Source organism: Oncorhynchus keta, chromosome 27 (assembly GCF_023373465.1).
Source record: "Oncorhynchus keta strain PuntledgeMale-10-30-2019 chromosome 27, Oket_V2, whole genome shotgun sequence".
In the NCBI taxonomy this organism is placed as follows: domain Eukaryota; kingdom Metazoa; phylum Chordata; class Actinopteri; order Salmoniformes; family Salmonidae; genus Oncorhynchus; species Oncorhynchus keta.
In genome coordinates this window covers 29,073,784-29,100,103 of record NC_068447.1, presented here as the reverse complement: position 1 = coordinate 29,100,103, position 26,320 = coordinate 29,073,784, and the positions used below count along the sequence as shown (strand labels likewise).

The window sequence follows — 26,320 nt, the reverse complement described above, 5'->3', positions numbered from 1 at the left end:
TTAAAATAAAGAGCAATCTTTTTATTGAATCAAATTGTATTCAATATATGGTTCAGTCATACAGTACATTTGCAAGCATCAGAATTCAGCTGCATTTTGCACATAAAATACAAATACGACACTTGCAGCCAGCAAATCCCTGCCAGCCATGATTGTTCCCAAATAAACTAACAGATACAGTACAGTGCCTTGCGAAAGTATTCGGCCCCCTTGAACTTTGCGACCTTTTGCCACATTTCAGGCTTCAAACATAAAGATATAAAACTGTATTTTTTTTGTGAAGAACCAACAACAAGTGGGACACAATCATGAAGTGGAACGACATTTATTGGATATTTCAAACTTTTTTAACAAATCAAAAACTGAAAAATTGGGCGTGCAAAATGATTCAGCCTCCTTAAGTTAATACTTTGTAGCGCCACCTTTTGCTGCGATTACAGTTGTAAGTCGCTTGGGGTATGTCTCTATCAGTTTTGCACATCGAGACTGACATTTTTTCCCATTCCTCCTTGAAAAACAGCTCGAGCTCAGTGAGGTTGGATGGAGAGCATTTGTGAACAGCAGTTTTCAGTTCTTTCCACAGATTCTCGATTGGATTCAGGTCTGGACTTTGACTTGGCCATTCTAACACCTGGATATGTTTATTTTTGAACCATTCCATTGTAGATTTTGCTTTATCTTTTGGATCATTGTCTTGTTGGAAGACAAATCTCCGTCCCAGTCTCAGGTCTTTGCAGACTCCATCAGGTTTTCTTCCAGAATGGTCCTGTATTTGGCTCCATCCATCTTCCCATCAATTTTAACCATCTTCCCTGTCCCTGCTGAAGAAAAGCAGGCCCAAACCATGATGCTGCCACCACCATGTTTGACAGTGGGGATGGTGTGTTCAGGGTGTTGCTTTTACGCCAAACATAACGTTTTGCATTGTTGCCAAAAAAGTTCAATTTTGGTTTCATCTGACCAGAGCATCTTCTTCCACATGTTTGGTGTGTCTCCCAGGTGGCTTGTGGCAAACTTTAAACAACACTTTTTATGGATATCTTTAAGAAATGGCTTTCTTCTTGCCACTCTTCCATAAAGGCCAGATTTGTGCAATATACGACTGATTGTTGTCCTATGGACAGAGTCTCCCACCTCAGCTGTAGATCTCTGCAGTTCATCCAGAGTGATCATGGGCCTCTTGGCTGCATCTCTGATCAGTCTTCAGAGACTGGGACGGCCAGGTCTTGGTAGATTTGCAGTGGTCTGATACTCCTTCCATTTCAATATTATCGCTTGCACAGTGCTCCTTGGGATGTTTAAAGCTTGGGAAATCTTTTTGTATCCAAATCCGGCTTTAAACTTCTTCACAACAGTATCCCATGACCTGCCTGGTGTGTTCCTTGTTCTTCATGATGCTCTCTGCGCTTTTAACGGACCTCTGAGACTATCACAGTGCAGGTGCATTTATACGGAGACTTGATTACACACAGGTGGATTGTATTTATCATCATTAGTCATTTAGGTCAACATTGGATCATTCAGAGATCCTCACTGAACTTCTGGAGAGAGTTTGCTGCACTGAAAGTAAAGGGGCTGAATAATTTTGCACGCCCAATTTTTCAGTTTTTGATTTGTTAAAAAAGTTTGAAATATCCAATAAATGTCATTCCACTTCATGATTGTGTCCCACTTGTTGATTCTTCACAAAAAAATACAGTTTTATATCTTTATGTTTGAAGCCCGAAATGTGGCAAAAGGTGGCAAAGTTCAAGGGGGCCGAATACTTTCACACGGCACTGTATATTCAATTACGAATGTCAAAAATCATCAACAATTAAAATGGGATTATCCTTTATGATTCAAAATTGCTCTTTTACATTTTTTTTGGAGAGCATACAAACAATTAAATCTAAACAAACATCCATAACAGGCTGTGTGTATCATAAATTATAAATGTTCATGCTAAAGTAGCATTTAACAAAAATAGAACAAACGTAATAAGGCAATTCATATTAATTCTGAGTCCAGCGTACATATCAGTAGCCTGGTCCCAGATCTGTTTTAGCTGTTCTGCCAACTCCTATGGTTGTTATCATGCCAAACCAACCATTGGAGTTGGCTAAAGAGCACAAACAGATCGGGGACCAGGCTTGTGTATCAGTAGGCACATGGGTATCATTTAAATGACCATGTTTGTTCATATTTACCCTCTGAAAATAGTGAGTGACACCATGTTGAGGCCAGATGTACAGTTGGAACTGGTACAATGGTTTCACCTGTTCGTTTTAGAGAGATTTTCTTTTTAAATGGTAAAGAGACATTAAGAGAAAGAACAAGAGAATAAACAGAAAAGTAAATTAAGACAGTGTTGTGGTTTAGCTTTTAGCTTTGTATTTAGGTCTGTTTTCTTTTGATTGCCTTCTGAAAATGATAGGTGGACATTTTCATTAATGCAAATGCTTCATATATCTGGCCCCAAGTCCTCTAGGCTGTCAGATTAATAGACAAATCAGCAAAGTAATGAAGGTTATTCCAGAAAAATAAGGCTTGCTTATTGCATAGTACAGTACTTCAACTCAGTTTTACCCCTCATGTGATGGCTGTGTCCAGATATGGGGGAACTGGGACACATTTACTGACTTTACAGTACCTGCAAAGGCACTCCGGGCAGGCAATCTCAGAGTGCATCCGAAACTGACTTCAGTGTGTGAAGACTGACCTCTTTAGTACATCAAATGCAATTTCCCTGCCAACGCTTACTCTGAAATATATCATATGGACCACTTTGATAGACCCCCTAATGGCTGAATATGTCCGGATTTCTGTATCTTAACTTGATTAGGATGAATACTGGGGTGAATACACAGTTAAATGACCATAGGTGTACAGTAAGTTGAGTGTGTGTGGAGATATGTATTGAGTGGGGGTGAGTACTTTAGTCAGTGATAGGACAGTGAGAAGCAGTGAGGAAGAACCAACACTGCACCTTGTTGAGGAATACAAGTTCATCCCTGTATGGGTAATAAACGGTGAAGCACCAATAGTTTACATTGTCCACAGGACTCCTCCTAGATCAATTGGAAACCTGCTGAAGGAGAGGAGGATCACAGCATTTCTTCCATCATCTCTGCAGGATCAGGTGGTGGAGGGAGGGGCCGGAGGGTCAAGGGTCAGGGTTCAGTTATCAGCTGACCCCTCCTACTGCCTCTCCGTCCTTCTCCAGCTCCTCCTGGATCTCATCACTGTTCCCTGAGTCGCTGCTCGCCACCGAGCTGAATGATGGAGATTTCCTATATCAGAGGGAGGAAATAAGGAAGATGTCAGTCATATCCTCTATGATTAGGCCTACTGTATTGACAGAGCATGTCCAGAATTACTTGACCAGTGCTTAATAACGTGAGGAGAAACTACTAACAAATTCTTTGATGGTAAAAAAACAACAACAATTAAATGAAATGGAGACTGATTAATGTTGACGTTTCGGCATGAAATGGAAAAATGCCCCATTGCATTGAAATTACATTGTTTCTCATCATGTGTGGAGAAAGAGGCGTGTCTGACCTGCCGTTGCTCCCTGAACCCTTAATGAGTCTTCTGCAGGTCTCCATCTGCACATCCAGGCCTCTCTTCATAGAACACATCTCCATGTACTCCTGTAGGTGACGGTTCATATCACTCTTAGCTGTAGCCAACTCATACTGGGGGGGGGGGAATCAGAGAGGTGGGAGAGGAGGAGTGAAAGAGAGAAGGAGGTGAATGGTGTAAGAGTCAGAGCAAAAGAGTAGGAGGAGATGTGAGAGGGTGAGTCAGAGGGGATCGAAAGGAGAAACAGGTTGGGGGTAAATATGGACTGTAGCTAAATATTAATAACAATGAATGACTAACACACAGGAGAGTGAGTCACACAACATTAACTATGACCTCTCTTCTCTTGATCTCCCACCTCTATTTGCCCCATGGTCTCCTGGTACTCCTTCTCTCGGTTCTGGAAAAGCATCTCAGTCTCGTCGATCAGGCTGCCCAGACTGCCATCTTGAGAGGCCTATAAATGCACAACAGACCAATTTAAACGATGTGTACTGGGGGGGTCTATCAATATTGAAAATACAGTAGTAGACTTTACTTTGCAAGTTTTAATGTCACATGCACAAGTACAGTGAAATGCCTTTCTTGCAAACTCAAAACCCAACAATGCAATAATAAAATAAAATAGCAAAGTTGGGTCGGAGCTTGCAAAACAGAGGCTATCCAGTACGGCGCCATCTTTTTTGCAGCTTGGAGACTTGCACTATCTACAATAACCAATTTTATACAGTTAACATTCATACAGATATAGAATGTAGATGGATAGGTAAGGTAAATAAACATTGGTCGAACACACAATTAAACAGCACACAATTAGACAAACAATAAAATAAATAATTACACAGTTGTATTGACATACATTTCCTTTACATTCTCTTGAGGCCAGTCAGAATAAAGGCCTTACAGCACTAGGGCATGAGGTGATTAAATCATCAACAGAGACAACTGACTTTTTTGTGTTGAAGTTCCCAGACAATGCTTTTGGATGAACAGTAGGGGGCAGCACTAACCTGCCCAGGGCCTTCCCCTTGTCCTTCTGCTGCAGCACAGGCACCTGCAGCACAGGCACCTGCAGTAGTGCTGGCTGCAGCACAGGGGGTGTTGTAGTTGGCGAAGTCCTCCCAGAGGAGCAGTGTCTCCCCATTCTCCTCCCAAGCCAGGCTGTCACAGTCGTCATCAAAGTCAAACGTCTCCCTCCTGGTGACAAAGGAATTATCATCTATGCAAGTTCTGCATACAAGAGAGGGATGGAGAAGTGAGGAGAGGGAGGGATAGAGAAAAAGAGAGGAGACATGAAGATGGAAAGGGAGGGGAGAAGAGAGAAGAGAAAAAGGGAAGGGGGAAACCAAACTGAAAGACATGCACATTTGAAAAGGGTTGCAAAATGAAGAGGACAGGGAAGAGAAAGAAAACAAACAGACAGACAGTGACTGACAGACAGATGAAAACACGACACAGTAACAAAGCACACATGAAACTGACTAGGAGATACTATCTAACGAGACACACTACAGTGGGGATATAATTCAAAGAATCATATTGTATGGCTCAAACCACAGTTATTTGGATAACATTTTGACCTTAGTCCTTGAACTAAACCAGGTCAAAATCGACATGTTCCGGATCTACAGCAAAGATCCAGCACTCATTAGCAATTTAGGCAAAACAGGAAGTTACATAACACAGGTCAAAGGTTGGGCCACTCACAACTGGTTGAGCATGCGTTTCATCTCGTCTGTGATGTTGAGTGATCCTACGACGTGCTCCGCTTCATCCTCCTCTCCCCCACCAGACTCAGCTTCCATCTCAGGACTTCTCTCCTCACACACAGCCTTACGCTCTTTCTTCCTGCACGACGCAGCACCAGCCCCCTGTGGGAAACACACACACACTAGTTAACCTACTACACGTGTGAAGGGGAGTGAGAGTGTGTGTCTATGTAAAATACAGAATTTCATGGACATCTTTATCCCTTCATATGGAATGGCCCAATATACTGGTGTTTATCACTACCATACATAAGCAAACATACAGTACCAGTCAAAGGTTTTCTACATTGTAGAATAATACTGAAGACATCAACACTATGAAATAACACATGGAATCCTGTAGTAACGAAAAAAAGTGTTAAACAAATCCAAAAATATTTTATATTTGAGATTCTTCAAAGTAGCCACCCTTTGCCTTGATGACAGCTTTGCACACTCTTGGCATTCTCTCAACCGGCTTCATGAGTTAGTCACCTCACCTGGAATGCATTTCAATTAACAGCTGTGGCTTGTTAAAAGTTCATTTGTGAAATTTTTGAGCCAATCAGTTGTGTTGTGACAAAGTAGGGGTGGAATACAGATGATTGCCCTGTTCGGTAAAAGATTTCCCTGGGTGGAGGGCTTTTAGCGGGTGGAATAGTGGGGGTCAATTGGAGGTTTACTTAGTAGCAATGCAAATATCATGGTACAGCTACATAGACACTCAATCATCATTTTTCTTTTTAATGGTACGTTTACAAACATATATTTTGATGAACAGAATTGAAACTTGTGTATAATTGTGGTAAAATAAGTATAGCCAGTTAATATTGTAATGGCTTAGCAGATAATAAGAAAAGACGATCAGTATTTACCTGGCTAAAAGAGAAGGAATATAATATCTATTGTTTACAGGAAACTCATTCAACAATTTTAGATGAAGTTTTGTGGAAAAACTACTGGGGGGGGGCAAAATATACTTCTCTCATGGGCAAAAAATTAAAACGGGGTGATGACATTAATTAACAATAATTGATCCATATGTGCAAATTGTCCAAACAGATCATCAAGGTAGATGGATTATTTTAAATATGTTATTGGACAATAAACAGATATGGCTTATTAACTTATACAGTCCAAATAATGATGATCCAAGCTTCTTTGAAAATGTAAGAATTTATCAACTCTACAAGCAACACTAGACTCTATTATTATGGTGGGAGATTTTAATACGGTTTTAAATACCTCTATGGACCATAAAGGAAATCACACTACAAACTATCAACCTCAGGCACTTAAGGAAATCATGAATGTCATGGATATATTGGAATTAGTGGATATATGGAGGCTTAAATATCCAGACCTTGTGAGATATACATGGCGGAGGCTTAATCAAGCTAGTCGTCTTGATTATTTTCTTATGACATTCTCTCTGGCACCAAAAGTTTTTTTAAAAAGTGTTGATAGGGGACAGAATACAGTCGGAGCAATAACATAACTGTTATTCGAAATTTAATCAAAGCCTACTGGATGATAACTTGTTTATAACTAGGACAGAAAGATTTATAACAGACTTTTTCCGACATAACATAGGTACAGCAGATCCCCTTATTGTATGGGACAATTTTAAATGCGCCTTTTTAGAGGCCATGCAATTCAGTACTCATCTATAAAACAAAAGTAATTTAGAGCAAAAGAGTCCATATTAACAAAGGAAATGTAATGACTAACAGTACAGATAGCAATAAAAATTGTACCATAGAAGCACAGAATAAGTTAGAGAAAAAACAAAAAGAAATGGAGGAATTTATTCAAGAAAGATCCAGTGTAATATATTATAAAAATAAAGCAAACTGGATAGAAAATGGGGAAAAATGTCCAACCGCTGTGTCTTTGTGAGACACAGAGTAGGTGAACGGATGATCTCCGCAAGTGTGGTTCCCACCATAAAGCATGAAGGAGGTGTGATGGTGTGGGGGTGCTTTGTTGGTGACACTGTGATTTATTTAGAATTCAAGGCACACTTAACCAGCATGTCTACAACAGCATTCTGCAGCAACACGCCATCCCATCTGGTTTGCGCTTAGTGGGGCTATCATTTGTTTTTCAACAGGACAATGACCCAACACACCTCCAGGCTGTGTACGGGCTATTTGACCAATAAGGACAGTGATGGAGTGCTGCATCAGATGAACTGGCCTCCACAATCAGAGTGAAGGAAAAGCAGCCAACAAGTGCTCAGCATATGAAAACTCCTTCAAGACGGTTGGAAAAGTATTCCAGGTGAAGCTGGTTGAGAGAATGCCAAGAGTGTACAAAGCTTTCATCAAGGCAAAGTGTGGCTATTTTGAAGAATCTCAAATATAATATATAAACATTTTTGTGGTTACTAAATTATTCCATGTGTGTTATTTCATAGTTTTCATGCCTTCCCTATTATTATACAATGCAGAAAATAGTAAAAATAAAGAAACACCTTTGAATGAGTAGGTGTGTCCAAACTTTTGACTGGTACTGTATCTATTTACCTTGCTCTCTGGGGTTGCTCTGGAGGGGCTCATGTGTGGACTCATGTTGAACATCTTGCTCATGTCTTCAGAGTTGCGTTGATGGGCCACATCACATAGTTTGGCCGTGATGTCAATGCGTCTGCAGATATCCATGTCCACCTTCATGGCCTTCTCCTGGATCGCGGTGTCCAATTCTGACATTTCCTAAAGGATGGAGTTGGTTTATTGTCAGTCAGATAATATCCATGAGCTGTGTCAATTCTTACATTTGCTTAATACTGTCAGTATGAGAGAGTATCGTTTTACGAGGCAACATTTTCCTATTACGTAGTTAAATCTAGTTTTAAGGCCATGACTTGCACTTTTAAAGTAATAAACTAACTGAAAAGGCACTTAAAAGGTGTCATTGTTTGACAATAAATAAATTAACTTAAAAGGGTTAAGAAGTCACTGGAACGGGCCAAGAGTCATTGTGTGTGAAACAGCAGTCTGGGCAGGTTTTGGCTAGTCTGTGAGTGTAACTACTCCAGCCCGAGTGTGTGGAGCATTCATTAGAAGGCTGGCCAAAACCACAGGGCCTCAAAGAATGGCGAGGCTGTGTGAGGTGAGCCATAAGGGTTTCTCATCTCACTGCTACTCGACCTGTCTGTCTGTCTGTCTGTCTGTCTGTCTGTCTGTCTGTCTGTCTGTCTGTCTGTCTGTCTGTCTGTCTGTCTGTCTGTCTGTCTGTCTGTCTGTCTGTCTGTCTGTCTGTCTGTCTGCCTGTCTGCCTGTCTGTCTGTCTGTCTGCCGCTCTGTCTGTCGGTCCAGCCGTCCATCTGTCTGTCGGTCCAGCCGTCCATCTGTCTGTCGGTCCAGCCGTCCATCTGTCTGTCGGTCCAGCCGTCCATCTGTCTGTCGGTCCAGCCGTCCATCTGTCTGTCTGTCTTTCTGTGCAACTAACTTAGCTCCCACCATTTCCAAAGGAATTTCTTGGCCTCAGTGTTCAAGGGAGAGTGTCTATGTGATGTATGATAAAATGTGTTGTGAGCATTCTGACTGCCAGGCTATACAGCTGAGAGTGGCCACATGCATCAGTAACAAAACAGATGGGGGGGATGGATGAAATAAAATATACAAGTACGTTGGTTGAGTGGTAATAAATGAGTGTAATGAAATAATATATATAAACAGTGTCAAAAAGTTTTATTAAAGCAACTTACAGCAAGTTCAACCAGTCCGCACAATTTAAAGTTGGTTGGGTGTTTCTAGTTTAAATGAAGCACACACACTATTAAGTGATTACTTTGTACTTACCATTTTACCATGCCATTTCTGTGTAAATAGGAGAATAAGGGATAGTAAATAAAGCCTCAGCATCATTACTTACATTATCGGTCATGAGGCTCTTGAAGACCCCCAGCTCTGTCTTGAGTCTCTCCACCTTGTCAGTAAGCTCCCCCTGAACCACCTCAGACTCCTGGGCACTCTGGAGATGGAACGCACAGCCACATCACACTCTACATCTAATCTACTGACACACCACGGCTCAATATCAAATCAAATGTATTTATGAAGCCCTTTTTACATCAGCAGATGTCACAAATATCTATACAGAAACCCAGCCTAAAACAGCAAGCAATGCAGATGTAGAAGCACAATAAACTCTTACACGTTTATGAATAACCATGCACTAATTCTAAACCCCTGAAGGAGTTCATTCCATGTTTATCCCTGTTTTCATTTTGAAAATGTGTCTTAAAACATCTTGAAAACATTACAATTAAATTCCTATTGCAACAGTGTCCCTTTCTCAAGAAAAAGTCTGCATAACATGTTGAAAAGTCATTTTATTACTCTACAATCCACTATTTTGATGCATCACAGAAACAATGTCAAAGTGGATTGAGTTCTGGGTTTTGGGCCAAGAGCTCCAATAAAAGTCATCTGGAATTCTGCTAGCGGGAAACAGTTGAAACATAGCTAGTCAGTGTGAGTCAGTGCTGTCGGCTTTTAAAATGTGTTATATGAGTAATGTGTTTCAGTCTTTAGGGGTTAAAGACACAGTAACACACCCAGCATTGGTTCCCACTGACGAACATGTACACAGAGGGACTAAAGCATCTGAACGCAACCTGTCCCCACCCATATCTATTTTCTATCATTAACTTTCCCATTCTGTTTTTGTAAAACAACATTGACACACAGTACACATTTTAGTGATTTAGCAGGCACTCTTATCCAGAGCAACTTACAGTAGTGAGTGGATACATTTCCTCCATACGAGTCCCCCGTGGGAATCAAACCCACAAACCTGGCGTTGCAAGCACCCTGCTCTACCAACTGAGCCACACGAGATACATATGTCAGAGGCATCCGAAGATAACAAGTTATCACAATTCCTGAATAGGTAACTTACTGGCAGTCATGCAAAACACCCACAAACATGACACAGAGTAGAGCTGTTCCTGCATCGGGTCCAAAAAGTTGGAGGACAATCAGACCCAGACCTGAACAGACCCTATCATAAAAAAAAGAGGGACCAGAACACGAATGGACCCAAGTACAATCAGACATAGACCCGTCTAGACCAGACCAAATTTAGACCTGAGTGACATTTAAAACAAATATATTATCCAAGTTGCTCTTCTGGTTAACGAAAAGGTCTATATTTTGGCTAGGCCTTCTATAAAGAAATAAATCCCTTATTAGCGTAAAATAAATATGCTATATACTATGCAGACCGTGTTCGGGTCCACTCGGGGCTATAGTTACATAGATCCAAGACCCGATGACAATCAAACTGGACCCAACCCGGGCCTGAGGGAAAGTTAGAATTTTGAACCTGGGTATTTGGCTTCTGGTGGACCTGTGAAGACCTCTAACACAGAGGCTGAGCTGCATCCCAAGAATCTGTATTTTTTCCCGGAGTGCACTTTTTCACTTCCTTTCATGGATTGTCCCTTTATGGACAATGCCTTTTGAACTTTGGATTTGAAAGGAAATGACTGGTATAAGAAATATGTTGGAAACTCCCTTTAGTCCAGCCCACGCCTAGATACTTCAGGAGAAAAGACACAGTACTGGGATGCAGTGAGCTAGAAGAGGGAGTGTGGTGTGGGTATGATGATTTAAGATGGCAGAGATGTGCTCTTACCTCCTGAAGTGTCTCCACCATGGCCTCCATCTGCTGGCGCTTAGACAGCTCCTCCTCCCATCTGGAACACATCACACACAGACACACATGTTTTTTTACTATCCTTGTAGGGACCAAACAATTTATTCCCATTCAAAATCCTTTTTCCCTAACCCCAATTCTAACCTTAACCCTAATTGTAACAATAACTCTACCCTAAAATAGCCTTTTTTTCCTTGTGGGGACAAGCAAAATACCAGAAGTCCTCACAAAGATAGTAAAACTAAAAACACACAGGAAGAGTTGCAAAGAAAAAGCCACATCTCAGACTGGCCAATTAAAATAAAAGATGGGCAAAAGAACACAGACGCTGGACAGAGGAACTCTGCCTAGAAGGCCAACATCCCGGAGTCACCTCTTCACTGTTGATGTTGAGACTGGACAGAGGAACTCTGCCTAGAAGGCCAGCATCCCGGAGTCGCCTCTTCACTGTTGACGTTGAGACTGGTGTTTTGCGGGTACTATTTAATGAAACTGCCAGTTGAGGACTTGTGAGGCGTCTGTTTCTCAAACTAGACACAATAATGTACTTGTACACTTGCTCAGTTGTGCACCGGGGCCTCCCACTCCTCTTTCTATTCTGTTTAGAGCCAGTTTGCGCTGTTTTGTGAAGGGAGTAATACACAGCGTTGTACAAGATCTTCAGTTTCTTAGCTATTTCTTGCATGGCATTGACTTCATTTTTCAGAACAAGAATAGACTGATGAGTTTCAGAATAAAGTGCTTTGTTTCTGGCCATTTTTAAGTCTGTAATCGAACCCACAAATGCTGATGCTCCAGATACTCAACTAGTCTAAAGGCCAGTTTTATTTCTTCTTTAATTAACACAACTGCTAACATAATTGAAAAAGGGGTTTCTAATGATCAGACTTTTAAAATAATACACTTGGATTAGCTAACACAACATGCCATTGGATCACAGGAGTGATGGTTGCTGATAATGGGCCTACGTAGATATTTTTAGCCGTTTCCAGCTTCAATAGTCGTTTACAACATGAACAATGTCTACACGGTATTTCTGATCAATTTGATGTTATTTTAATGGACAAAAAAATGTATTTTTCTTTCTAAGTGACCCCAAACTTTTGAAAGGTAGTGTATGCTTTTATATCAGTCTAAGCCCTGTATGGACAGTGATGACAGCAGCTTAATTAGAGACTTAGAGAGCGAGAGATATAAAAGCCTTTAGGGTCACTAAGCAAATATCATTGGACTGTTCTATATGCTATAACCATTTACCACCCTGTGGGGACAGATTACTTACAGCGATTGGGAGAATAAAAGTGAAAAGGTGTGGTTAGTTGAACTGTATTTGCACAGTTACCCAATGCCAACGTTTGATTCAATGTTCTTAAACATTTGATTTGAATGTTTCAACATAATGCCCTCATAAACGTCACTTGCTAGACATTCATCCTTGGATACTCAGACAAATAGAGAACAGTGGCTCTCTTTCGAGGAATGCTACAAAGTGGACAAGGAAAAGAGCACCATCTCACACTGTTGACTCAATGGCCGAACAATACTTTGAAGCATCAGGAGAGGGGTTGCCACTGCCACATATGCTAATGAAACAAGAATAGCCAAGAATCACCTATTGATTCAATTACAGTGTGTTGTTACAGTCTAAAATGGACTTCAGATTATCTCTCTCTCATTTACACATCAGTTAATTATATATCAGATTATATACACAGACCTTTATCAGTTTAATAATGACTTCTTCTGGAGAGCAGAGCCATAGTTAGATAGCTGTTTACTCTGTTAATACGTATATAGTCAGACTGAGACTGAGATTCACCCCTGTATCGTCTTACTCTTCGCTTCCCGAGGCTTCTGACCAAAATTGAAAAACCTTGGGGCTAAATTTAGAGGATGTACAGTATCTAATCCAAAAGCACCAAGGCTGTCTTTAACTTGTCAACCTGGAATTGCTTACTTATACATGCCATTTAGCAGACAATGTTTTCCAAAACGACTTAATATCACACATCCATACATTTTTATATGGGTGGCCCAAGAGGGTATTTAACCCACAATTCTGGCATTGCAAGCGCTATGCTCTACCAACTGAGCTATACAGTTCCACCATGCTAATTTAGCAAAGGCTTTTTGACTTCAATGGTACAGTTTCATATACCATCTTCAGAGAAAGTGTTACTATTAACACAGAATTAAGCTAATAGTACTCTTTTTGATCTTCAAAGTTGCCTTTGGGGATTTCATGCAACTTTTGCCAGCAGATTTGGTCAGTTAAAACAATGCTCTGCTCCAGGCTACTGATTTTCAAAGGTATAAATAAAAAAGACAGGAAGGCTTGACGAACTGGAGCAATGAAAGGGGATGTCATTGTCTAGAAAAAGCAGCTCCTTATAACTAAGAGCCATATTGTTTTACTGCCACCCATCCACTCTTCCTTAGTATGTAAGCTAGCTTGGTCAAAACTGTAGTTCAAAAAAGGTACAAGCTTCAGCACAAGCTAAGCTGATATGACAATCAGAAACATTCATTATCAAAGTAGATGGAACGTGATATAAAGCATTCTACTGATAGAATATCCCAGACAGATCTCTTTTCTCCTTTTAATGTACTTGGTGACTCACAAAGACACCAAAATAGGATACGGGTTGAATTAAGAAGTGCACTCTCCATCTCTCTCTCTGCTGAACAGCTTGGGGTAGGGAGCAGAGGGGGGTGGTTACACAGGCAGACAACAATCCCATTAGGAGGCAGGTCCTTGTGCCAGGATGCAGTGCTGGCTAGACTCCCCTGACAGTGGCAAAACAACAACACACCCATCCCTAATACCACCATCCATGGATAAGGATGGGACATTGGTGGTGACTCTTAAAGCCACAATCTGTAATATTTCCATCCGCTAATTGATCATGTCAACCAATAAAATATAGGCTACACCTTTTTGGAGAAATATGGGATTAATTCCGAGGAAGCAGTCATCTGATAGTTTGTATGGGGTGTTATAGTAACCAGGTCCCTATGTGGTCCCTGATCAGGGTCTCGTTCAATAGGGATACATTGTTAAACAGAGTGAAATGGGGTGAAACAGAGTGAAACATTCCAATTCAGTTGCTTGAAAGTGTTGAGGCCATTTGAATCCTGATGAATATCAACAAGCTTCATTCATTTTTTTTTAATTCAAGGGTACCACATCAAGTAAAAAAAAAAAAAAGTTGAACTTTGAACCTGAAATTCACTGGTCACAGGCTGCCAATTCCACTCAAATTCCATTTTTTTCAAATAATAAGTTGCTGACCATACAAACCTAATATTGGTAGCAGTCATAACAACACCTGTAATCCAGGTCAGCTCATTCTTTCAGTGTTCTTTCTTTTTAAAACTCAGCCTTCTCTGATTGTTGAAACAATGGGCCCTTGTTAAAGCCTCAAAGTTAACGAGTGGAACACACCATAACTCTGAAGTACATGTGGCCCCAAAACTTCAAGCAATCAAATGCGAATGAAGCCCTAGTTAATAAATGAATAAATATATGCCATTTAGAAATCATGTTCAGTTTGGCACGTCATATGACAATGGTTTTTGATAGCCCATACAGTTATGTCAGAAATTAGATTGATGAATGCCCATGATGTATAATAGCTAGTATTCCACAATCCAGGTTTATGAATTGGACCTTTATCCTGGTTACTCTTATTGACGGACGCTTTGAGAGAAATAGACCATGAACACTCATTGGTAAATTAGGTTTGAATTGTCAGAAGCACACAGAAGGAAAATAAGATGCCCTCTTTCATAATATCTTACGTTTTTACCGTCGAGGACCAATTTGCAAACAAATGTTTTATTTAATACTTTTAAGTGCTGTCCTCTGGGAATACAATGTACATCTTGTTGTAGGTCTAAATGTTTTTACCCAAATAAATTATATTCAATTCAACGTGGTTAATCCACCTCAGTGTGTCTGTGTCTCTAATACTTTAATAAATAGATATTATTTGAAATTATATTCAATTCAACGTGGTTAATCCACCTCAGTGTGTCTGTGTCTCTAATACTTTAATAAATAGATATTATTTGAAATATAAACATGTGCACTACATTGGTACGGGAATTCCAACCCAGGGATAAATAACCCTGACAATGCATTCCACTGGAGAACGACAGGGCAAGGAGCACTTGAGCCCAACAGAGACAGATGGGATACTCCTGCAATGGTCCTACTCTGGCCTCCATTGGGTTGGGTCTCCTCCTACACCGTTATATTATTCCACACCGATCAGAGGAAGCATGGGTCAGTGTGGAGTGAAACAACATGCGACTAAACCTGTATGAGTGACAAAGTCAAATATCTGTTGTACAATATTTACTGCCATTCTGGGTGCTACTTCACTCACCTGTTCTGTGCATGCAGACATTTGCATATTCTACAGTTCAGAATCTGACTAAACTTGTTGAGTGCAGCAGCACATTTCCCGCTGGCGCACCTTGCATTTGTTTGTTTCCTTACCGATTATAATAACTTTGTATGTGTGTGTTCATGCAACAGTAAGTACCTTATTAATGCACAACTCTATTACCCGATGAGACAAGGACAATACCAGCCGTACAAACCTTTCCCTAACCCGGACGACGCTGGACCAATTGTGCGTCGCCTTATTGATCCCAGGATCAAACCTGGATCTGTAGTGACGCCTCAAGCACTGCGCCACTCGGGAGGCAACTCTAGATTTCTGACATACTCATATTATTATTAGATTTCTTTCGCACACTCTAGTGCACATATGTCAGAGTCAAGGCCCGCGGGCCACATCCGGCCCGCGAGAAGGTTTTTTACGGCCCCTGGGATGATCTTGATTTATTATTAGAACCGGCCCGCAGACCGCAGCAAGCCGGCAGCCCGCAGATCTTTTACACGCACCAATACTACATTTCCCACAATGCAACGGTGACGCACCGAGCAGTAGGCTGCTTCATTTCAATATTTATTGGCACAGCAGTTGTCAGCATCACAGTAAAATTAACTTTCAGATACCCATCAAAAATGGCAAAACGGAAGGTGGACACTGAGAACCGGGGGTTTCAAACAAGGTGGGAGTCGGAGTATTTGTTCACGGAGGTAGCTGGAAAACCTGTGTGTCTTCTGTGTGGAGAAAGTGTGGCGGTACTGAAAGAGTATAATCTGAGACGACATTATGAAACGAAACACACGGACAAAAACAAGAATATGGACATGGAACAAAGGCTACAAAAGGCAGAGGAATTAAAACGAGGCCTCAAATCTCGACAGGCTCTGTTCAAAAAAGCCAAATCACAAGGCCAGGCTGCTGTCAAGGCCAGTTTTATTTTGGCAGAAGAGATCGCTAAATCAGCCCGGCCATTTACGGAGGGGGATTTCATCAAAAACTGCATGATTAAAGTTTGTGACGAAGTTTGCCCAGAAAAAAGGCAACTCTTTTTAAATGTGAGTCTGAGCAGAAACACCATTGCCGAGAGAGTAGACCAGTTGTCCATCAATCTAAAAGAGCAGCTTGTGAAAAAGGGAAAAGATTTCATTGCATATTCCTTGGCTGTGGATGAGAGCACCGACATTTCTGACATTGCCCAGTTGTCAATTTTCATCCGCGGAGTGGACTCCAGCCTAAGCGTGACAGAGGAGTTTTTGGCTTTACGTCCTATGCATGGCACAACTAAGGGGCATGATTTGTATGAAGAGGTGTCAAGATGTGTAAATGAGATGGAGCTGCCTTGGGAAAAACTTGTGGGTTTGACAACCGACGGAGCACCTGCGATGTGTGGACACAGGAGCGGACTGGTGGCGAAGATACGGGAAAAGATGCAAGAGGAAAACGCGACAGGTGAGCTGACAGCTTATCATTGTATCATACACCAGGAAGCGTTGTGCGGTAAAGCCTTGAAAATGGAGCATGTAATGAGCATCATCACGCGCACAGTTAACTTTATCAGAGCCAAAGGTTTGAATCACCGCCAGTTCAAGGCATTTCTGACGGAGTTAGAAACGGAGCATGGTGATTTGCCTTATCACACAGAGGTGCGATGGCTAAGCCAGGGAAAGGTGCTTCAAAGATGTTTCGAGCTTCGTGAGGAGATTTGTCTGTTCTTGGACAGCAAAGGGAAAGACACAACACAACTCCGAGACGAAATGTTTCTGTGTGAAATGGCTTTTCTGTGTGACATTACGAGTCATCTGAATGCAATGAACTTGCAGCTGCAGGGTCGGGATCGTGTCATCTCTGATATGTACAGTACAGTGAAGGCATTTAAAACCAAACTGACTCTGTGGGAGACGCAGATGCGGAAAGAAAATTTGAGCCACTTTCCCAGCTGCCAGACCATGAAAGAGAAGCTCTCTACCAGTGCGTTCCCGAGCGCACAGTTGGCTGATAAAATAGGTATGCTTGCCGCTGACTTTCGACACCGATTTGCTGACTTTGAAGCACAAAAAGCAGGTTGGAACTGCTCGGTAACCCATTTGCTGTTGACGTGGAAAGCTCACCACCAAACCTCCAAATGGAGTTGATTGACCTCCAATGCAATGATGCACTGAGGGCAAAATATGCGGCAGTGGGTGCTGCGGAGTTCGCCCGTTTCCTCCCCGACACAATGCCCCAGCTGCGCATCCAGGCTGCTCAAACGTTGTCTATGTTTGGCAGCACATACCTGTGTGAACAACTGTTTTCTTTGATGAACTTGAACAAAACATCACACAGAAGTCGACTTACTGCTGAACACCTCCACTCAATTCTGAGGATTTCCTCAGCTCAGAGCCTTACCCCGAACATTGATGAACTTGTGGAAAAGATGGGACACCACCAAGTATCACCCTCAACCTCAAACAAGTGAACATTACTGTGCAATCACATATTTAGAGTTTTTACTCAGTTCAAGTTTAAAAGTTCAAGTTTAATATTTGTTTTCACTGCATGTTACTTCTCCTTAAACAAAGTGTTGTTTTTGATTAATAGATTTTTGCACTTTATTTTATTGTATTTCAATCCAATTATATTTTAAAAATATTTCAGTTGAGTGGATGATAGAAAATTGCTATTATTGTTTTTTTCTTTGAAGTAAATTTAGCCCACTTTTGCTAAAATAGAAAATATAGGCTACTGATGGTGCCTTGAATACCGGTTTCTTTCATTTAATGTTCATGTTATGGGGATTTTTATATAAAGGAAATTTGTCTTTTGTGTCTGTTGAAAATTAAAGATTACTGACAGAGCCATAAGAAAATATTGCTTTATTTATCTGATCATATTGGAATATATTTGTTAGGTTTTCAGTAGGTTCAATTAGGTTCACTAGACTATATGCGTCATTTAAAATTTTTCAATGAACATTCGAACAGTCCGGCCCTCGGCTTGTAGCTAAATTTTTATTTGGCCCTCCGTCCATTTGACTTTGACACCCCTGCTCTAGTGCTTAAACAAGCTAAGCTATTAACACAAAACAAACTTCCAAATGTGTGGACTGCCCCAATTTAGATTGCATGATAATTTTTTGGTTGTTGAGCATTTATACTTTTTGTACTACACCAATATTTAAAAGTGCCATAGACTTACAGTTCCTTCAGAAAGTATTCACACCCCTTGAATTTTAACACATTAAGTTGTGTTATATTTCAAATGGATTGAGATTTGGTGTCACAGGCCTACACACAATACTCCATAATGTCAAAGTGGGATTATGTTTTTAGACATTTGTACAAATTAATAAAATAATGAAAAGCTGAAATGTCTTCAGTCAATGTGTATTCAATCCCTTTGTTATGGCAAGCATGAATAAGTTCAGGAGTAAAAATGTGCTTCACAAGTCACATAATAAGTTGCATGGACTCACTGTGTGCAATAATAGTGTTTAAGATGATTTTTTAATGACTATCTAATCTCTGGAGCCCACACAATTATCTGTAAGGTCCATCAGTCGAGCAGTAAATGTCAAATACAGATTCAACCACAAAGACCAGGGAGGTTTTCAAAGGCCTCGCAAAGAAGGGCACCTACTGGTAGAAATAACAAAGCAGACATTGAATATCCCTTTGCGCATGGTGAAGTTATTAATTACACTTTGGATGGTGTATCAATACACCCAGTCACTACAAAGATAAAGGTGTCCTTCCTAACTCAGTTGCTGGAGAGGAAGGAATTTCACCAATGGTGACTTTAAAACAGTTACAGAGTTGAATGGCGGTGATAGGAGAAAACTGAGAATGGAGCAACAATATTGTAGTTACTCCACAATATTAACCCAAATGACAGAGTGAAAAGAAGGAAGCCTGTACATAATACAAATATTCCAAAACATGCATCCTGTTAGCAATAAGGAACTACAGTAAAACTGTAAAACATGTGGCAAAGAAATTAACTTCATGTCATGAATACAAAGTGTGATGTTTGAGGCAAATCCAACACAACACATCACTGAGCACCACTCTTCATATTTTCAAGCATGGTGGTGGCTGCATCATGTTATGGCTATGCTTGTCATCGGAAGGACAAGGGAGTTTTTTAGGATAAAAATAAACGGAATAAAGCTCAAGCACAGGCAAAATCCAAGACGAAAACCTGGTTCAGTCTGCTTTCCAACAGACACTGGGAGACAAATTCACCTTTCAGCAGGACAATAACCTAAAACAGGTGAAAGCTTTGATCCCTTACGGATGTCACTTGTTAAATCCACTTCATTCAGTGTAGATAAAGGGGAAGAGACAGGTTAAATAAGGATTTTTAAGACTTGAGACATGGATTGTGTATGTGTGCCATTCAGAGTATGAATGTGCAAGACAAAATATTTAAGTGCCTTTGAACGGGGTATGGTAGGACATCCAGCCAACTTGACAAAGGACAACTCAGCAAAAGTAATTCTTAAACCGTTTAAGCTATCCTAACTTCCAATTCTTAAACACTTTGATCAACTATATCTATAAATATTTGCATAAATTATTATCGTCACGCCTGCTCCCGCTTCCCCCCTCTGGCACTCCAGGGCGCCAGGCTGCCCTTCATCACACACAAGTGTTCCCTTTATTTTTTTAAGCAGTATATATATATATATATATATATATATATATATATATATATATATAAAAAAATCTATTTTCTTTTTCTTCTTCATATTTTCAAACAGTACATTTATATTTTCCAACAGGGATATACGTTTGGGTGAGGTTTTTTTCCTCGCCTGAGTAGCCTCGTTTCACTGTCAAAATGGCGCCAAAAGAAATGGCAGCAGTTTTACGGCGCCCAACCTACGGCAATTGCTCGGCCTCTGACCACAAGGCACTACAGAGGGTGGTGCGTACGGCCCGGTACATCACTGGGGCTAAGCTGCCTGCCATCCAGGACCTCTACACCAGGCGATGTCAGAGGAAGGCCCTAAAAATCGTCAAAGACCCCAGCCACCCCAGTCATAGACTGTTCTCTCTACTACCGCATGGCAAGCGGTACCGGAGTGCCAAGTCTCGGACAAAAACGCTTCTCAACAGTTTTTTAACCCCAAGCCATAAGACTCCTGAACAGGTAATCAAATGGCTACCCGGACTATTTGCATTGTGTGCCTCCCCCCAACCCCTCTTTTTACGCTGCTGCTACTCACTGTTTATCATATATGCATAGTCAATTTAACTATACATTCATGTACATACTACCTCAATTGGGCCGACCAACCAGTGCCGTCATTGAAAATAAGAATTTGTTCTTAACTGACTTGCCTAGTTAAATAAAGGTAAAATAAAATAAATATCTGCATTGTGTCCCGCCACCCGCCAACCCCTCTTTTACGCTACTGCTACTCTTTTCATCATATATGCATAGTCACATATATGCATAGTAACCATATCTACATGTACATACTACCTCAATCAGCCTGACTAACCGGTATCTGTATGTAGCATCGCTACTTTTATAGCCTGTCTATTTACTGTTGTTTTATTTCTTTACCTACCTATTGTTCACCTAATAGCTTTTTTTGCACTTTTGGTTAGAGCCTGTAAGTAAGCATTTCACTCTAAGGTCTACCTACACCTGTTGTATTCGGCGCATTTGATTCGATTTGAAAATAAAATGAAACCATCTAGTGTTCAGCGAAATAACAATGTAAAATACAGGTAGCCTAGTCAAATAATTAACATCCAATCACATTAACCGTTACTCTCTCGCAGGAATTCCCCCAAGTCCGTATGTAGCCAAACATAGCTGCTGCTCATTCCGTTTGCTCGAAAATTGATAAATGGTTAAAAAAAGTAAGGCCCGCATCCATAGAGACACATACCAGCTCTACTGGTAAGTACTGCTACTACCAGCAGTACTACACCTGTCGACGACACAAGTTGTTCTGCTTCCACGAGCACATCCAATGCTATCATCAGTAATTCTACATTTGTTGTTAGCCCAGCTAGCATGGACACAGACAGTTGTGAATCTGATGCAGCCGAAGAGCTACTTACCCCTTACAAGGGAAAGCACTGAACAACAGACAGGAACGTTGGACCATCGAAGAGCCGCAAATATGATGAGAACGACATTGATTTGGGGTTCACTTGTATTGGGAGTCGTGCCTTTCCTCAGCCACAGTGCAAAAGTACTATCACAACTGGATGAAACAAGGGGCTAGAAGCGTCTTATATGGTGATCTACCAAGTGGCTAGGACAGGCAAGCCCCATACTATTGTGGAGGATTTAATTCTTCCTGCTGCCGCGGATATGACTGGGACAATGCTGGGGGAAAAGGCAAAAACAAAACTATACAGACAATGACTTCATCAAACAACACTGTTTCAAGCCGCATCGGTGACATGGCAGGAGATGTTTTGAAAGAATTACTGCTTTGCATACAAGCCAGTGAATTCTATGCATTACAGCTGGATGAGTCAACAGACATGGCGGGCCTGGCACATCTCCTGGTATATGTCCGTTACATTTATGGTTGTCAATTAAGGAAGACATTCTCTTCTGCAAACCCCTGGAAACCAGGACAACAGGAGAGGATATTTTTTAAAGTGCTGGACAGCTTTGTGACATCAAATGGACTTTGGTGGTCAAGATGCGTTGGTATCTGTACTGATGGCGCAAAAGCCATGACAGGGAGACATAGTGGAGTGGTAACACGCATGTAAGCAGTTGCTCCCGGTGCTAAATGGGTACACTGCAGCATCCACCGAGAGGCTCTTGCTGCCAAGGGAATGCCTGACAGCTTGAAAGATGTTTTGGACACTACAGTGAAAATGGTTAACTTTGTTAAAGGAAGGCCCCTGAACTCTCGTGTATTTTCTGTACTTTGCAATGATATGGGCAGCGACCATGTAACGCTTTTACAACATACGGAAGTGCGCTGGTTATCAAGGGGCAAAGAATTTACATGTTTTTTAAATTGAGAGCCGAGCTTAAAGTTTTCACTGACCATCATTTTCACGTGTCTGACCGCTTGCGTGATGACGAGTTTCTCACACGACTGGCCTATCAGGGTGATGTTTTTTCTTGCCTGAATGATCTGAATCTAGGATTACAGGGACTCTCCGCAACTATATTCAATATGCAGGACAAAATTGAGGCTATGATTAAGAAGTTGGAGCTCTTCTATGTCTGCATTAACAAAGACAACACACAGGTCTTTCCATCATTGTATGATTTTTTGTGTGCAAATGAACTCAAGCTTGTCAAATGTGCTATAGCGAAGCACCTCAGTGAGTTGGGTGTGCAATTACACAGGTACTTTGCCAAAACGGATCACACAAACAACTGGATTCGTTATCCCTTTCATGCACTGCCTCGTCCACTTACCGATATCTGAACAAGAGAACCTCATCGAAATTGCAACAAGCGGTTCTGTGAAAAGTTAATTTAATCAGAAGCTACTGCCAGATTTCTGAGTATCCCTCAGAGTATCCTGCTTGGAAAATCGTGCTGTTAAGACACTGATGCCCTTTGCAACCATGTGCCTATGTGAGAGTGGATTCTCGGTGCTCTGGTCCTATAAGAGCTCTTTGTCACTTCCCACGAGCCAGGTTGTGACAAACTCACACTCATTCTTATGTTTAATTAATGTATCGTATAGTGTGTGTGTGTGTGTGGCAGGCTTACAATGATGGCAAAAAAACACAATTTGAAAGTGCGCTGACCCCGGTGCTAGAGGGGGTACAGCTGGAGGTTAAATGTTTGAAGTGGTACGGGACTATAAAAAGTTTGGGAAACACTGTTCTAGTACATTGTGATGTAATGGCGTGGGTAAGAAATGACCGATTCAACCCTTAGAGGCACTAGTCATTACTGTTCAAAACTGAGTGTAGAAACACTCAAGTTACAAAAGTTACAGCTGGAGTGGGCTGGACGGGTCTTCAACCTCTTGACAAGATCACTAGGTGTTGTAAGGTAACAACCGGCCTTATTTCAGAAAGCAAAGAACATCCTGCACTTCACTCTCACAAATCCCTTGCACCCATAACAATGAGACACACTTACATTGGATTCCTGACAGTGCCATCTCACTTCTGACACCAGTGTAGCGAATTCAAAGGGTAGCCCAACCAGAACTTGAACCTGGGTCCCTGGGACCATCAGCCTAACACCTTAAGCATTAGATCAAGGGGCTGCAACTTCTGAACACAATGTTTCTAGAATTGGTATGTTAATATAATGCAACCAGGAACTTGTCAACAATCTATCAACAACTTCTCACCAAGTTCAACAAGGTCAACGAGTTCCTCAACAATCTGTCAAATAAGTAAAAACAACATTTGTCAGACACTTGGATAAGATTGTGAGATGCCTGGTTCTGAATGACTTGATTGATTGTATCTTTGCATAAGTTTGCTTGACAACTTAAAAATGTAAAGTGTTAATTGAAAGTGACATCACTTACTTTTTTCTGTATTCGTCTCTATCTCTCTTGATTTTAGCCAACACATTGTACAGGGCTCGCAGTTCAGGGGTGACGGTATCGACTTGAACTCCAACATCAACACCATCCGCCTGCATCCATGACACCCCGGGGCTGTGGAGCCTAGTCTCGAGTCGGTCCCCAAACCTCGTGTGGGTAAAGTTCCATATCGTACCTGGTGGGCTTACCCGTGGCTGGTACCCAGCCAGAGACAGGTCCAAAGAGCTCGTTTGGGTTGTTTGTTCACGGCTAAAGTAGGCTCTGTAGCGGGATTGCTCTAATGCTTGCTGTAGTTGATTTTCTAACAACGTGTTTCTACGCTCCAATTCATGAACTTTAGCTAGGAAACATCGAAATCGCAGGTTAAGTGTTTTCAAGGCATGAATATTGGAACCCAAATCGTTCCGTAGAGCACTAGACACCCTAGCGCTAGTACCTGAAGCTGGCGTTCCAACGGGGACCCCAGCGGCACCCGGAGATTGCGAACCCTCAGCAAGAGCAATCGAATTCATCATTTCGTTTGCGTTAAATGGGCAATACATTAAATATAAAATCGCCACGGTATTCCGAGGGGCTTAACTGGTCAGCTTCAATTAGCCTGCTACTACTAGGCCTACTGTATTTTTCACCCGCGCCCTGCCGTAAAAATAGGCCAGCCCTCCACAATGCGGTCGGCGATGATGTGATTCTTTGAAATTAGCTTATGCGACTACAAATCTCGCAACCATTGCTGTGAACGCCATGTCATTGTGTCATCTTGGACAGTGTAGGAATGTAAACTCGACATAAAGATTAACGCCGTATGTCACCTTCTTCATGATGTTCTTGTTGACGGCGAATGCATCTCCACGCAAAACAGTTAGGAACGCTATTTATCCCCAGGCTATGTAGCCTGCGCACCTTCTGAACGCGCACCTTCTCTGTATTGCTGCTGATATGTTAACTAGTTTTTGCAAAGTCATTCGCCTTCATTCATTTCTCCTGCGCCGCCCATCCTTTTGATAGAGTCGTCCCAGTGAGCTGCCGAATACGCCTGAAATCAAGGCTCTGTCCCTATTACTGGTATTATGTTACAGGCAAATGAAAACACCCTACAATGCTACGCCCCACCCGCCCGTCAGCTTACTTGCCTTAATATTCTGAAATGTGTTTATTTTTTAGAAAGATATGTTTAGAACATGCCCATTCAAGCTCATCTAACTTTAGATTCCCTAACGAACCAGAAAATCAATAGTTATTTCTGATTGTCTATCAAAGTTATCTGGTCAACTCATTTATCCTGCTATGTAATGTATGTATGTATGTACAGTGCGTTCGGGAAAGTATTCAGACCCCTTCCCCTTTTCCACATTTTGTTACGTTATAGCCTTATTCTAAAATTGTTTAAATAAAAAAATGTTCCTCATCAATCTACCCACAATGCCCCATAATGACAAAGCGAAACAGGTTGACATTTTTCCAAATGTATATAAAAAAACAGAACAGTACCTTATTTACATAAGTATTCAGACCCTTTGCTATGGGACTCGACATTTAGCTCAGGTGCATCCTGTTTCCATTGATCATCTTTGAGATGTTTTTACAACTTCATTGGAGTCCACCTGTGGTAAATTTAATTGATTGGACATGATTTGGAAAGGCACACAGGTGTCTATATAAGGTCCCAAAGTTGACAGTGCATGTCAGACGAAAAACCAAGCCATGAGGTCGAAGGACTTGTCAGTAGAGCGCCGAGACAGGATCTTGGCGAGGCACAGATCTGGGGAAGGGTACCAAAACATTTATGCAGCATTGAAGGTCCCCAATAACACAGTGGCCTCCATCGTTCTTAAATGGATTGATGAGGGGAAAAAATATTAAATCCATTTTAGAAAAAGTCTGTAATGTAACAAAATGTGGGAAAAGTAAAAGGGTTTGAATACTTTCCGAATGCATTGTATACCCATCTGGGGAGATTCGCTGAGCTAATGCTGTAGGCCTACTGGCCATAATAATAACAAGAAACAATAACAGAAGTCAAAATGCATTTTACTCCAGCTGCCAATGCATACTACTGTAGACTAGGCCTACGTTTTTCGTGTCATATCACTACTTCTATTTGATTCAAACACACAAATCCAATTGTGGTAATATGAATTTAATTGAAAAGATGTTCCCCTTTTTCCCAGATTCACCAAATATCGCTGAAAGACTAACTGTGGACGAAATTGAATTCGGCACAATGGACTGCACTGCGTTTAGCGGTCATGAAAGTTGGCTGCGATTTCAGCACCTAGCCAGTGGACAGCGCCGCGGTACGGCCAGCTATAAATGAGCTAAGATTGAAGCACCAGAGGTTGATGTGGCTTTCCCATTATTTTATGGAGGATTTAAAGAAATTGGGTGGTTACGTTTTTTGTACACAAATGAAGCATTATAATGGTATGTTCTTCCTAACATACACACACACA

At 41.3% G+C, this 26,320-nt stretch overlaps 1 protein-coding gene across 5 annotated transcripts; it reads right to left on the bottom strand.

The window, feature by feature from the left end:
• On the bottom strand, positions 1 to 24,954 carry LOC118359719 (intermediate filament family orphan 2-like). 5 transcript variants are annotated; one of them, XM_035738367.2, is made up of 10 exons: positions 23,853 to 24,954; positions 10,962 to 11,022; positions 9,195 to 9,293; positions 9,028 to 9,072; positions 7,844 to 8,029; positions 5,275 to 5,438; positions 4,578 to 4,797; positions 3,926 to 4,024; positions 3,544 to 3,635; positions 1 to 3,272 (listed from the first exon to the last, which is right to left on the bottom strand). In XM_035738367.2, the coding sequence occupies exons 1-10, from the start codon at positions 24,410 to 24,412 to the stop codon at positions 3,167 to 3,169; spliced, it is 1,632 nt and encodes a 543-aa protein (XP_035594260.1). In that variant the 5' UTR covers positions 24,413 to 24,954; the 3' UTR covers positions 1 to 3,166. The 5 variants fall into 5 exon arrangements, with proteins under 5 accessions (XP_035594260.1, XP_035594257.1, XP_035594258.1 ...); XM_035738364.2 differs by having other exon boundaries at positions 3,544 to 3,680; positions 23,853 to 24,950; XM_035738365.2 differs by having other exon boundaries at positions 3,544 to 3,680; positions 4,578 to 4,764; positions 23,853 to 24,945.
• Positions 24,955 to 26,320: the final 1,366 nt, after the last annotated feature.

Coding starts and splice junctions, on each gene's coding strand:
- LOC118359719 (XM_035738364.2), bottom strand. CDS start 24,412: ATGTATTGCCCATTTAACGCAAACGAAATGATGAATTCGATTGCTCTT. Junction 9,073..9,194: donor AGAGCCTCATGACCGATAAT/GTAAGTAATGAT, acceptor CATTTAAACTAG/AAACACCCAACCAACTTTAA. Junction 8,030..9,027: donor GCGGACTGGTTGAACTTGCT/GTAAGTTGCTTT, acceptor TCCATCCTTTAG/GAAATGTCAGAATTGGACAC.